We start from the raw sequence: 14,412 nt of genomic DNA, 5'->3' as shown, positions 1-14,412 counted from the left end.
TTTTCCAAATTTCCGCTTTGCTTTTATTTTCCATGTAATGTGAGGAAGGGATTCAGATATACTTCTTTTTTTTCCCTGGCAATGGAATTCATTTCAGCTGACCTAAAATCAATGATTGTCTGTTGTATTGTTTTTACCACTGATTTCTGGTGCCACATTGGTACTAAAGTCTTTAGCCATAAAAATACATATGGATGTGGTTTTATAATGTTGAAACTCTTGAACTTTATTTTACTCTTGACTAAACTGAGAATTCTATATTAAATTCTTTGTCCTTTTCATGAGTTTTGGTAATATTTTTCTTTGAAGTAAAAAGTTTGACAAAGTGTAGAGAATAAGTACCTGTGGAAAACTTGTCCCTAAATGGAACATTTATGTCACCCCTCCCCTTCGAGGCTCAGGCAACATTGTGGAAGAAGGGGCAAAAATCATGTAAGAGAAGTTGGGGAGGAGTGCTAGGAAATTGAGTCTTCTGAATGTGACATGGCTGTTGCCATGAACTCACTACAGCTCTGGTTACCTGCATAAGATCTCCACAAGGCTGAGCAGGTCAACATTTCACCATGGAAATGGGAAGGGCTCACAAGGTCCTTCTGAGGGATTGTTGATAGTTAATGGTGGTTGGGGGAAGGGATACCACTTTCTTTAGTAGTATAACCACTGATAAGTTGCCCATGCTCCAGTAAATAACCTCCCACCCATGTTCATGCAGGCAACCCAAATTAAACTGAGTGGAAGAGGTTTTCTCTATTGCCGCTTAATATGTGAATGGGCGCAGTAGACAGGAAAGTAATTTAATGATAAATACATCAATAGCAGTGTACTCAGTATTGAGCTATAATTAATCCTATTTTGTTAGCCCAAATTGCCTTTTTTACTAGATGGGTAGAATTGACTCCATTAAGTCAGCTGAATAAAGTGCACATTCATTAACAAACCCAACATGGATTGCTCACCCATCCTGCTTCCCTGCCTGTGAGGATCATGAGAGCTGCTGGATTGGGCTGAGAAAAGGTGGAACTTTTGGAGTGTTCCAGAATTTGTGACTATCCAGAGTTCCCAGGAGGAGGAAACGTTGGGTAATTTGTGCATTTGTTCTGTGAAAGAAGACCAGGGTTCAAATGTGGGGACTGAATTCTAAGAATGAGGTGGGTGTCTCTCATGAGGACACGGGCAAGAGCAAAGCACAGGGTCTGAGATGATGATGGAAGGGCCTAATGTTCCTCCTCTTCACCCTTGGTGATTTCCTTTGATGCTTGGGAAGATGGTCCGTCTTAAACACCTGAGTTCAGAATGGACAGTAGCCACGTGCTTTATTTATTCCTTCACATTATTGTATTTTGTCTTACTCATCAGAATTGAATGCTGTGTAGACAAAACTCACATTCTTATAGAGAGAGTGTTGGTAAAGCTTTCTTTATGTTTTGTATTGTCCTATTTTCTTTTAGGTTTTGTGAATGATTCCATCAGTAAATCCATTGTGGCTTTGCGTTTAACTCTGGTGGTGAAGGTGAGCACCTGTGTGCCTGGGGACAGCCATGCAAATGACTTCGAGTGCTCAGGGAAAGGATTGTGTACCACGAGGCCATCAGAGGTAAGAGGACACCTGGTAGCTTGTGAATATACATGTATGTGACTAAACATGTATGTATTTGTATGTGTGTATGTAGCATAAAGATGCATGATGCCATATGATTTTTAAAGCCACTGGCATAAGTTTTATTCACAGATAGATCTTCTTGCTTTGGGGTGAAACAGAGATTATACCTGGTGGTGGACTCAAGAGAGATGAAGGAAGGCAGAGGTCAGCACCACCACGTGCTTCTCAGATTTTAGAGCTGGTGGCTGTTGAAGTGGGAACTCCTTCCTCAGGCTTCATATTTGCCTAGTGAGGATCACAGAGTTGCAGAAGTAGGAGAAAAAAGAGGTGTGGAGAGGAGGCAGCGGCAAATGGGCTGGCTCGGTAGATCTTACCTTCATGGAGCCAGCATGGTAAACACCGTGGAGGACCTGACCCCTTTCCCATTTTCTTCAGTGGCCACAGTTGTAGGGACCATGCCGTCATAGGGTCACATGGGCTTGGGTTAGAGGCCTGCTTGTCTTCTTCCTCCTGCTTTCTGGTTACTGACAGGAGTCTAGCTGTCAATCCAGGGAAGAACCCTGGGGAGCATGTTCTACCAGTCTAGGGATCACTTCAAGCCTTTTGGGCAGATGGGCTCCAGGCTCTAGCTGAAGATCCTAACAGGAGTGATAGTGTCTCTTTCCAGGGTGCCTGTTCCTTTAGGGAGCAGCCATTCCTCTCACGTCCCTGTTTCTGTCTCTAGCACCTTTTGTTTACTTTCCTCTATTATACACATACTTCTGCTGGGGCAATTGTTAAACAAAAATAGGTCCTCAACATCAAAATCAAAAGTGTGATTTGCTTTAGATTGATTTGTAAGGGAGGAATTGGTAAATTTTCTTGGATAATGTTGGATGTTGGCGTGTTTGGTAATGGTGTGAACTTTGGCAAGCGAAGGCAGTGGAGCTCACTGATATAACCAATGTTGGAAACGCTCTCATGTGATTTTACTGTTTTAGGTATAATGTTGCTGTTGTTTATATCTGCCATTTTCCTGGAAGATTCTCTGGAGGAGGCAGAAACCAGAGAATAGTGGAGGTCAGGAACCAGAGAATAGTGGGAATGGTAATTTCTGGTACGTCTTTAGAAATGGATGTGAGGGTAGCCGAACCAAAGCTATACCCCTATTATATGGGGTAACATAGCTTTAGTAGGAGGGAGGACAGAGATTGTGGAGCAGCAGGGGGTGAGGTGTGATGGCACAGTTGTGACAAAGCCACCCTGGCCGTTGTCTCCTCCAGTCTTCCATCTCTGCCCCTTTGGACTAGTCTGCTACCTTTCCTAAGAGGGATCTCTTGGATTTTATGGAGAAGACGTGATCCTCCATAGCAGTCAGTGCTGGGGTAATATAGCTTTAGCAAAGATCAGGAAGCCACGCAGAACCTACTTGGTAAAGTGGTCCCAGAAGAGAGGGGTGAGGCATGGTGCTTGTCTGACCTTCCAAATGGACCTGTGGCTGTAGGGAAGAAGTACACAGATCCTTTCCAAACATCCTTACTGTTCCCAATGAACTGTTTTGAGGCCTGATTAGTTCTGAAAAAGGAAATATCACTAAAAGAAGAAAGTCTCAAATGAGTACAGCTACTCTGGAAATTTTAAATATTTATTTTACCTTATTTTAAAGATTAGCCTATAAAGTAACAAGTTTCTCTTGGACATTTTCATATATATATAATTTCGATTGGTCTGTCTACCTACCTGCTCCCCTCTTCAGCTCCCTGCTGGCACCCTCCCACCTTCAATATTCCCCTTCTCACATTCACATAACGTGTTCTATCATCCTCCTCGTTCTTTTCCTTCAAAGTCTCTTTCCTCCTCTTACGACTCCCTTTCAGGTTTCCTGACCACACTTGTCCTCACACAAACACACATACATAAAATGAGAAACTAGGATCAGCATGTGAGCCAAATCATGCATTTTTTTTGTCTTTCTGAACCCATTACCCCATTTACTATAATTCCCAGTTCCATCCATTTCTCTGCAATTTCATTTTTCTTTATGGTTGAATAAGTTTCTGTTGTATAGATGAACCACATGTTTGTTATCCACTCATCTGTTGATTAGACATCTGGATTGATTACATTTCCTGGCTGTTGTGAATAGAGCAATGCTAAACTTATTTGTGCAAGCATCTATGTGTTAGGGTGTAGAGTCCTTTGTACATCTGTCCTGCAGTGGTGTAGCTAGGTCATTGACTGATGAAGTGGTAGGCTGAGTTCTGAGCTCCTTGTTCAATGGCTGACCATTTGGGGAAATATTTAACCTAGAACACAATCATCATGGTATTGCAATGACTATGTGTTGTGCGTAAGCAGAGTCTCTGGGACTTCTCTGAGGAAGCTCCAGCCAGGGGGCTCTGTCTGGATTCAGACTCATTGAAAGGCTAATTAGGCATTTAGCTGGACAGGTAATTTGGAAAACTTTATCAAACATTAAAAAGGAAAGGCTAAAAGCCCCGATGAAGAGTCCACTCTGGGGACATACACTTCTCTGGAGAGCTTCCAGCACCTTGTGGCCAACTCTTCTCTCAGCTCTGGTCCTCCAGCACCAGCCAATTAGAGAGTCTCTGCTGCTCTTGGCTTTGCATATGCCTTGAAGAAATATAAGAATGTTGTGGCCACTCACCTATTCTGGGCCAGTGTCTGTGTGTGTGTGTGTGTGTGTGTGTGTGTGTGTGTGTGTGTGTGTACAAGTACATGTACATGTTCCTGTGTGTTTGTGGGATGCATAGTCATGTGTGTATGTGTGTAGGCCAGAGGTGTTAACCCTAGGTGTCTTCCTCAGTTGCTCTACACTTTGTGGGTTTTTTTTGTTGTTGTTGTTTTTGGTCTTTTTGAGACAGGGTCACTCTGTAGCCCCAGCTGACCTGGAACTCATTTTGTAGACCAGCTTGGCCTTGATGTCACAGTGATCTGCCTGCCTCTGCCTCCTGAGTGCTGGGACTAAAGGTGTGTGCCACCACACCCCGTGTTACACTTTGTTTTCTGAGACAGGGTCTCTCCCTGGTTCAACCAGGCTGCTGATCAGTGAACCCCAGGGATCTGCTTGTCTTTCCCTAGTTCTGAGATCACAAGTGTGAGCCACCGTGACTGACTTTTTTTTTTTTAAACATGGGTTCTGGGGACTGACCTGAGATCCTCACAAGCACCTTACAGACTGAACTGTCTTCTCAGCCCCTGAACTATTACTGCTATCTCTTAAATATTCTAAGCATGTGCTCACTGTGTCTGTTCAAGACCTTCCCATGGTGTGCTGTTATCTGGGAAACAAATGTCTCTCGTAGCTTGAGTTAGCTATGGAAGGAGTGGGGATGGAAAGACGGAGTCAACTGAGTCCTGTGGCTTTTTGTGGATGTTGTCAGGACAGTTTCAGGACAGGACTAGTTGCAGCAACAGAAGGCCACTGTCATGGTGTCTTTTTATTGTTCCCTCAAGTGAGAAGTCATACAGTCTAACCCTTCCCCTCCACGTGAGAGTCCACTCCACAGCACAGAGAAAACTGTATTTGATGATTTAATGTTATTGTTTCTAATCATTTTATTAGATCATCTATCAAAATAAAAGTAATTCTGTTATTTCCACACCACTCTCATTGGGTAATGGAACTCATTTCTTGTCTGTCAGATGTACTTTGGTAAGGGGATATTTCTCAATTCCAAGTTGATAGACGGCTGCGAGGGGGCTGAAACTACCCTTCTTAGATGCTGCATCTCTCCTAGAGGGACCTTTTAAGTGTTTCTAGTACAGCAGTCCTTTATTTTTTGAAAGCTCCTTTGTTGCAAGGGATGATGCTGATCTTTGTTTTTTCTTATGCAAATAACTTGACTCTTGGCCATATTTTTTCTCTTTGAACATTGTTGCCAAGGTTGTCAGGCTAACAGCTCCGACCTGTATGATGACTGACTCCTTGATTGTGTGTGTGTGTGTGTGTGTGTGTGTGTGTGTGTGTGTGTGTGTGTGTGCTGAGTGGAATAAAGGGTGACATGTGTCTGATGAACCAGTTAACAGGTGACATTACAGAAGAAAAGAGATTCCCCCTTTATTCTAAGAGAGTGGAGGCAAAATACTTATTTTCTAGATTAAGTAGCTTAATAACAGGGCTCATTAAAAACTTTTGAGTCAGGGCTGGGAAGATGACTTTCCATGCAAATATTGAGGACTCGAGTTCAGATCCATAGCACCCACATAGAAAGCTAGGTGTGTTAGTATGTGCCTGGAGTCCCAGTGATGTTGAGGCAGACTCAGGAGGATTCTTGGGGTTTTCTGGCTAGTGAGCTCCAGGTTCCCTGGGAGACCTTGACTCTAAAGAAAATGTGGAGAGTGATTGAGAAAGATGCCTGGCATGATTATAGCCTCCGTATGCACATGCACCCAGACGCATGCACATGTCCCTGCACGCACATAAGCACACATGTGTGCGCATGCACGTACATACCCAAAAAACAAAAAAGTGAAGAAAAATACCTTTTGAGCCAGAGGGTAGATGCTTTGGACGTAAGGCCAAAGGAAGGTGCCTGTGAAACATTTATTTGCTAATGGAAGAAGGTGAGTTCTCAGGTTTCACGTGTATAGACTGCCTTTTGGACCTCTGAGAATAAGTGCTTTTATGAATAATAAAAATATAAGTATTAGAAACACATTAACAAGAGTGATCATAAAGATGTGGCCCAGCTGTCACTTTTTTTATGGGCAGGGAGAAGCTTGCCTAAAATTTCATTGACTTGTGTTTAAATTATAACTCTTGGTGCTAATGTAATTAAAAAGCCATCTCTGCCTTTTATGTCCTCGAACAGAAGGATGATCGTATCATTCCCTGCACAAAAATATGGCAACATGTTTGAGCCATTTATTATAAATTATTTAAAGATGATTCTAAAATTACATCCCAAAGGACAGACATCTAGTAGTGTTTCTATCTGACATCCAGGTTTTGTGGAAGGTTGAAATGTATCTTCTGGGATTAACAATCGCAGAGACGTTGTGGCAAGCCAGTGGCATTCCAAATACATTAGGGTGAGGATTATATCATTGGCTGACATGTTGAGGGTCATAGAATTTAGAGTGGAAGGTGCTTTTCAAAGGTTTCTCTAGATATTTGATTTTAAGCACCAAGGAAACCAAGGTGTAAGACAAGATTTAAATCATCTGCTCCTGGCCTGTGAGCTGATTTTTAATAGAGAAGGCAGGACAGATTGGAAGAGAAGTTTCTGGACATTTGCCCAAAAGGCTCTTCCTGTCTGGGCCATATAACCCCTGTGCTCCTCCTGCTACAGGCCTCAATCTTTCTCTCTCTGTGTCTTTTTCTTTCTCAAATTTATTTATTTATTTATTTGGGGGTGGGTCTGGGTCTCATGTAACTCAGGTTGGCCTTGAACTCACTGTGTAGCTGAGGATGACTTTGAATTCCTGGTTTCTCCAGCCCCAAGTGCTGAGATTATAGACATGTGCCACTGTGCTGGACAGCTTCAGTTGTCAACTTGACACACCCAGGTGGAGGGAACCTCAGCTGAGGAATTTCCTCCATTAGATTGGCCTGTGGCCATGTCTGTGGGGCATTTTCATGAATGTTGAATGATGTGGGAGGGCCCAGCTGATTATGGGTGGTGCCACCCTTGGGCAGATGGGCCTGTGTTGTATAAGAAAGCAGACTAAGCACAGACCAGGAGAGCAAACCAGTAAGCATCATTCCTCCATGATCTGTGCTTCAGTTTCTGCCTCTAGGTTCCTGCTCGGAGATCCTACCTTGGCTTCCCTTGGTGATGAACTGTGCTGTAAGCCAAATAAACCCTTTCCTCCCCAAGTTGGTTTGGTCAGTATTTTCATCCCAGCAATAGAAAGCTAAGACAGCTACCATTCCAGTTTTCTCTGTAGATATTCAGGTGGCAGCTGGCAGCATTCCCTGCTCTGTGTTCTCATGTTAAGTTACTGCTTATGAGGAAATCCAGGTACTCTGTTCTCTTGGTTTTGCCTTGATTATGGCTTTTCAACTTGGCATTTCTCGAGCTTTCGTGTGCACAGAAATCACGTGAGGATCTTGTCAAACTGCATGGCCTGACCCTGGGGGTATGAAGCAGGGCACCCGAGGTATGGTGCAGAGATGCCACGGCTGTGGGCCTGGGGACCACAGATAGTAAGTAGGGCATTGAGGGTGGTGTTCTCATGGCTTCTCAGACAGGCTCAGGGAAGTCACAGATCTTCTCCATGATTTTTCAAAGCATGTATCACATCATGGCCTCAATTCTCTACTTGGTCTCTAGTAAAGTGAGAAAATAAATGATTTGCACTCCATGTGCTACAATGTAAGGGTTTTCGAAGACATGCTCGTTTCAGACTGTGTTGGAGACATAACTGGAGTTCTTGGATTTAATTCCTAACTTTGTATATATGTGTACATGTTCATATCTGTGTGTACATGTGCATGTCCATGTCCACATGCCTGTGTGTATATGCACAGGTAGAGGCCAGAGGTTGATGTTGGGTGTCTTCCTTAATCACTCTCCCTTACTTTTGAGTTGGGGCTCTCACTGAATCTGGAGCTCCCCTATTTGGCTAGATTGCCTAGCTAGCAAGCCCCAGGGATCCCCATTTCTGTCTGCTGCATGCTGGGATTCCAGGTGTGTACTATAGAGCCCAGCTTTTTAATGTGGATGCTGGGAATTGGAACTTAGCTCCTCTTTATCAACTGAGCCATCTCCACAGCCCCTAATTCAGCACTAAAGCAACAAATACAGCAATAAAGTGCTGACTAAACTTTTATGCCCAAGAGATGAAAAACCTCTTTGTGGGGTCTGGTGGGCCTGCTCTCCCTGAAGTACTGAATCTTCGGCCCTATTTTGCAGTCTCTAAGTCAGTGAGCTGCATATCCTCCTGGGAAGAAATGGCTGGTGTTCCTGGAGGGCATTCCTACCGTTGTATTATCTCCCCTCCTTGGGGACTGAGAACAGTCTTGTTCCCAGAGTTGCTCTGGGGGTTAATCCACTTGTCCTCTGGGAAGATTCATTTATTCTTCCGAACTTCCATTCCCTGAGACTTCCTGTTCTGAACTCAGAGCCTGTGTCAGGCAGAGAGCCCCATCCTAACCAAGCACTGGGAGGACACAGTTGAGGTCCTTATTTGCTCTTCGTGAGGACACAGGCACGATCCCTGCTTGCCTCCTACTTCAAGTCCCACCACTGGCACTGGAGGTCCTTGAACCTGACCCTCATCTCATGTCCCCAAACATCATCCTCTAGTTACAGCCTCTAGTTACAACTCTGTTCAGTGACAGTTGAGGCAGTTTGAGACGTCTTTCAGATTCTGAAGGGAAACCCCTCGACTGTTTTCATGCCATGTTCTTCTGTGCTCTGCATCTTCCCAGCTCCAAGTGTGCTCCACATATCAGTGGACTCATCTGTGCTCCCAGAAGGTGATGAAATCAGACATTTAGAGTCAGTTAGGAAACGGTCCCATTCTATCTCTGATCTTATCTTAGATTCTAAACATTTACTCTGTTCAAGCTGTAGTGTTGGTGGCTCCCCCCAGTGATTATTTACTTGTGTCTGAGAATGTTTCTGTTAGAAGATGCTGTTGAAATGGAAATGAACCACCAGCAGGCTCTGGCATTTGCTTCCAATGTGTTCACATGGCAGGTAGCATTGGAGGCCATCTTCACGGTGTTGACAGTCATGTACCACTTAACAGTACAATATGTTCTGAGGGATGTGTTAGATGATTGGAACATCAGAACATCACAGAGGGCTTACATGAACAAAGGCAGCCTTATTATTTATTTATTTATTTATTTATTTATTTTATTTATTTTATTTTTTTATCCTAAGGTAAGGCCTTACTAGCCCTAGATCACCTGGATCTACTGTGTAGTCCAGACTTGCCTTGAACTTGAGGACAATCCTTCTGCCTCTGCCTGCTAGGTACTGGGATTACAGGAACATACCACTATGCTTGGCTGTGAAGACAGCTTTTTAAAAAATCCACTGGTCACAGTGACTCATGCCTTTGATCCCGGTACTCAGGAGGCAGAGACCAGCAGATCTCTGTAAGACTGAGGCCAGTCCGGTCTACATAGAGAGTTCTAGGCCAGCTGGAGCTACAGGGAGACCCTATCTCAAAAAATAGAAGCAAAAAATTACATTTATTTATTATTTATTTGTGTGAGGGTTTGGGGGAGGTGGGCATATGCTATTGCCTGCTTGTGGAGGTCAGAGGGCAACTTGCAAGAGTTGGTTCTCTCCTTGTACCATGTAGATTCCAGTGGAAGTTACCAGGCTTGACAGCAAGTGCCTTTACCTTGAGCCATCTTGCCGGTCTAGAAGATAGCTTTAATATCAATAAGTGACACAGTTTTATGGACCATGATGCTACCATCATGCAGTCTACATGACCAAAATGTCATTGTGGAAGCTGGGAGTGGTGGAGTACACTTAGAATCTTAATGCTTGGGAGGTAGAGGGAGGATGGTGGAGAGTTGGAGGCCAGCTTGGGCTACATAGCAAGCTCTTGTGTAAAAAACAAAACAAAGCAAGACAGAACCAACAAGGCAAAATGAAACAAACAAAACCCCAAAAATCCCAGAATGATGCAGCACATGTCTGTAGTGGAGATCTGCTGGTCCCACAGAACAAAGGCAAGACCGCACAGGCCTTCCATGGGGCTTTTCTCTCGAACTTGACCCACTTCTGTCTGCTGAGTTGCAGACTCACTTGAAAATGCCCACTGGGTGCCAAGTTAGTATTTTATTTACTGCTGGGCACCACCTATCAGAAGTTTGTAGTTTTTTTGGGTCTTAGAACGCCATTACACTCTTGAGTGAAGACCCCAGAAAGCTTTTGTTGGGTGCATTATATCTATTGATGCTTACTATATGAAACAGATGGAGGAAAACTTATTAGTTCATTAAATTAATAAACTTATCACATGTCAACACAAACAACACTTTCAAAATGAAAAATAGCTGTAGTTCTCAAAACAACAAAAAAACTGACGTTGTTTTTGTTTTACTGAGCTCCTCAAGGTCTGGCTTAAAAGAAGGCAGCTGGAGTTTTACATTTGCTTTTACATCCAATCTGTCACAATGTGTTTTGGTTGAGGTCTGGGAAGAAATTCAGTCTCATGCAGACATTTAGTTGGAAAAAGGAGAAAAGTTTTAATAGCCTTTTCAATAATTGCAGATATTCTTGAAACTACTACAAGACTTGACAAGTGGTGTGTTCTTAAAGGTTAATTGAATGTGGATGAGATATGAAGCTATATCAATAAACTTTTGCCTTCTGTTTTATGACAATCTGCTGGTCTGTGTACAAGTATTTTGCCTATGAATGGGGTTTGTGGTATCTCCCATCAGTCACATGGGAATACTGCAGCGCTGAGTTAAGTAGAGCTTACAAATGCTGATCTGTTTTATGATATAACATAAAAAAAAATCACGTCTGTGATTAATGTCACCACCAATCTTATGAGAAAAGTGTTTAAGTATTAGGAATCTGTCAAGGTCCTAATGAACGAGAAAAATTTTTTTCCAGAACTCTAATCTGTTCTTGAAAGTCCATATTTTTATCTCTGACAACAAAAACTGTTGGTTATTGTCCCCAAGGTGACAGGCTGACTTTGATCATTTGAAAGAAAATGTTTGCAAATAGCCAGGTTTGAGTAACTATGGTTGGTCTTTTACTATTCTTTTAAGGGAAAATGGCACTTAAGTGTGTAAGCTCAAGGACCTTGGTGGCTTTAAGGTGTGTCCCTTGCACACTTCTTGCTCTAGCAAAAAGTTAAGATGCATGCTTGAAGGCGGTAACAGCATTGTAGCCTCAGTTTTTCATGGAGAACATTCTAGTGGACCTGACACTGTCCCCTGTTAGTTTCTCCCGGATGATGGTGAGGCTCCCAGACCTGTGATGAAATTGGAGCACTGCTTCTGTGAAGGGATGGGTACCTTTTCCTCACCACCGTTCTTATATTTTCAGTGCCAATGTCACTATGGAAAAAGACACTCAATGCTATTGTAGACTGCCTTTGACCTTGGGACCTCCTTGAAAGGGCCACAGGGATGCCCTGCCCTGAAGCTCTGGAAATGACATTTTGAGAATGTGACTAGATCTTTTTCCAGCCCTTTTGTTTTAATCTGTTTTTCTAAACATCTCAAGTTGATTTTGGCAATGTCAATGTTTTCTCTGACTGACCTTGAAAACCATGCTGTGGACCTGGGCCTCCTTTTTGGTCATTCTTTGAATAGCTTCTTGGGATCAGCTTTGCATCAGTTCACTGAAAGCTGATCAGATGCTTTCTCCATCTTTGCTCCTTGGTCTTTCCCTGCCCTTTGCCCATCCTGAGGCAGCAGACTGGTTTCCCTGACACTCAGCGGGCACTTTTTCTCCTAGCCTCTGCTACCAGTAGCCATGATGGGGGTGGTGTCCGTCGGGGAATAAATTGAATGCTCCCTGAAGCTCTGTTAAAAAGCTAGCCAATTAAGATGATGGAAAGCTTCCAAGGTGCTTAACATCAGCTTTTTAGTTAAACACTTCTGGAAGCTTTCTAGACAGGAACAAAGAACAAAGCAACTGCCTTTCAGGAAACTGGCCTTACTTCCTGGGCTCTACCTGGAATTTCCTCCAAGGAGATACCTGAGAATTCCCTCTGGGTCAAGCTTCAGGGAAGACAGGATGGGGAGAAGAAAACAGCAGCTCACAAGGACCAAGGGAGAGCTGACAACCGGGGTGGCTTGCAGTTTTGATGAGTTTGGTTTTGAGGGGAGAGACAATGTGGAATGGAAGCCCAGGCGGGACAAGGGCTTTTCTTCTAGGGCAGAATGTGTGTTGTGCTGAACTAGGCCATGGGGGAAATGGAGTCTGGTAGACTGGGTAGGAGGGATGTGAGAAATGGATTAAGACCTTGGAGAGATGGAATCAAGGGAGACAGAGAGTTGCAAGGAAAAGGGCTTGGAGCCTGCTGAGACAAGTGATGTCTGACAGTGTCAGGCAGAGGCACTTGAAATTCTTTACAACTGAGGTGAAATTCGAAACCCATGAATTGTTAATGTAGTGGCCATAAGCACATTGATTTCCTTGGGCCATTGCCTTTGTCTAGTTTCAAAGTCTTTCATCCCTCCAAGATAAAGCCCCATGCCCATCAAGTGCTGTCTGTTTCTCCCTTTCCCCACTCCCTAGCAACCCGCACTCTGCCCCTGTCTCCATGGATATGTCTATTCTGGAGGTTTTAAATGGAATTGTATCACATGGACCCTTTGTCTCTGGCTTCTTTCACTCACTATAATCTTTCCCAGTTCACCCTGCTGTACCTCATTCCTTTATGTGGCTGAATAATATTCCATTGTAGGGATTCACAAGTTGAGTATCATTTACCCCAAATGCTGTGACCACAAATGGTTTGGAGTTTGGAATTTGGCATCGGAGGGAGGGGAGGGTGTGTGTGTGTGTGTGTGTGTGTGTGTGTGTGTGTGTGTGTGTGTTTCAGGAACATTGGAATGTTCACATATACATAATGAGATAACTTGGGGATGAGACTCAAGTCTAAATAGGAGATTCATTGTGTCTCATATATACTTTGTATACACGTAGTTTAAAGATGATTTCATTCAATGGCTTAAGTATTGACTGCAGTCTCTTGTTGGAAGTCAGGTCTGGAGTTTCCTACCGGCAGTGCCATGTCAGTATTCACAATGTTTTCAAATTTGGAACTATTTGGACTCTGATTTTAAGATCAGAGTAGTTCACCCTGGACCAGGACTTGTTATCCATTTGCCACTGATGGGCATTGTGTGGTTTCCTCTTTGCCTCTGGTGAAGAGAGGTGCTGTGGGCACTGATACAGGGTCTGGCTGCATCCTTCTCCTCCTGAGGAGAGGAATGAATGCCACTCAGGTAATTCTGGGTTTAGGTTTTTGAGGAGTTGCCAAACTGTAGTGTTAAAATCACTTCATGGTGCTACCTGTATGCAATCATACTCCCACACAACCTGTCCCTCACACAACCCTTCCCTCTCCAACCCTCCCCCGACACCCTCCCCTTACATGACCCTCCCCTCACACAACCCTCCCCTCACACAACTCTACCTGTACACAACCCTACCCCCATATAACCATCCTCTCACACAAGCCTACCCTCACATAATCCTACCTGTACAGAACCCTACTCCCCACATGGCTCTCCCTTCACATACCCCTATCCTTGTGTAGCCCTACCTGCCAAGAATGAGTGATTCTTTTATCAACATCCTCACCAGTAATAACAATAGAAAGAATTACTAATATTTTGATTCTTGCCATCTGAATGTGTGAGGTGGTATCTCATTCTGGTTTTGACTTGTATCTCTCTAATTACTAATGATATATATATATATATATACATATATATATATATACTTGATGGGTCCCCTCCGGAGAACAAAAACACAGGTGTGGAGATGCAAAAGTCAAGCAGAGCTTTATTAATCCAGCTAGCTGGGGCCGACCAGCTTCCCAAGACACGCAGGTCTGGTCAGAACGATCGACCCCCCAGTCGGCTTCAGGTACAGATTATATAGGCTCACACAACTGTTACACAAGAACCTGCGCATTTACCAGCAAACAATTTCAAAATACTTTAACCAATCATTTCAAGGGCTATGATCTTTGTTAAAATGTCTTAATCAGGAAGGGTGGGTCTGGTGCAAGCCTGGTGCAACCCCCTTTCCTGCTTCCTTATTGGTTATCTGGTGTGAGCAAACATGCCTACGTGACATGTCGTAAATCAACTGAGTCAGGGGGTCAGGGGTCCAGGAGAAGCTATAGCACTTCCTCTT

At 43.6% G+C, this 14,412-nt stretch overlaps 1 protein-coding gene across 2 annotated transcripts in view; it reads left to right on the top strand.

Moving 5' to 3' along the window:
• Positions 1-14,412, top strand: part of Dner (delta/notch like EGF repeat containing) — a 384,891-nt gene that overhangs the window by 194,869 nt on the left and 175,610 nt on the right. For both annotated transcript variants that reach the window (XM_008844457.3, XM_029568995.1), the window contains exon 5: positions 1,449-1,594. In XM_008844457.3, coding sequence (XP_008842679.1) covers positions 1,449-1,594 — 146 coding nt within the window. The remainder of the gene's footprint in view (positions 1-1,448; positions 1,595-14,412) is intronic.

This window comes from Nannospalax galili, unplaced genomic scaffold (genome assembly GCF_000622305.1).
Source record: "Nannospalax galili isolate Female #2095 unplaced genomic scaffold, S.galili_v1.0 scaffold220, whole genome shotgun sequence".
Taxonomy (NCBI): domain Eukaryota; kingdom Metazoa; phylum Chordata; class Mammalia; order Rodentia; family Spalacidae; genus Nannospalax; species Nannospalax galili.
This window is presented reverse-complemented; position numbering and strand designations above follow the sequence as displayed.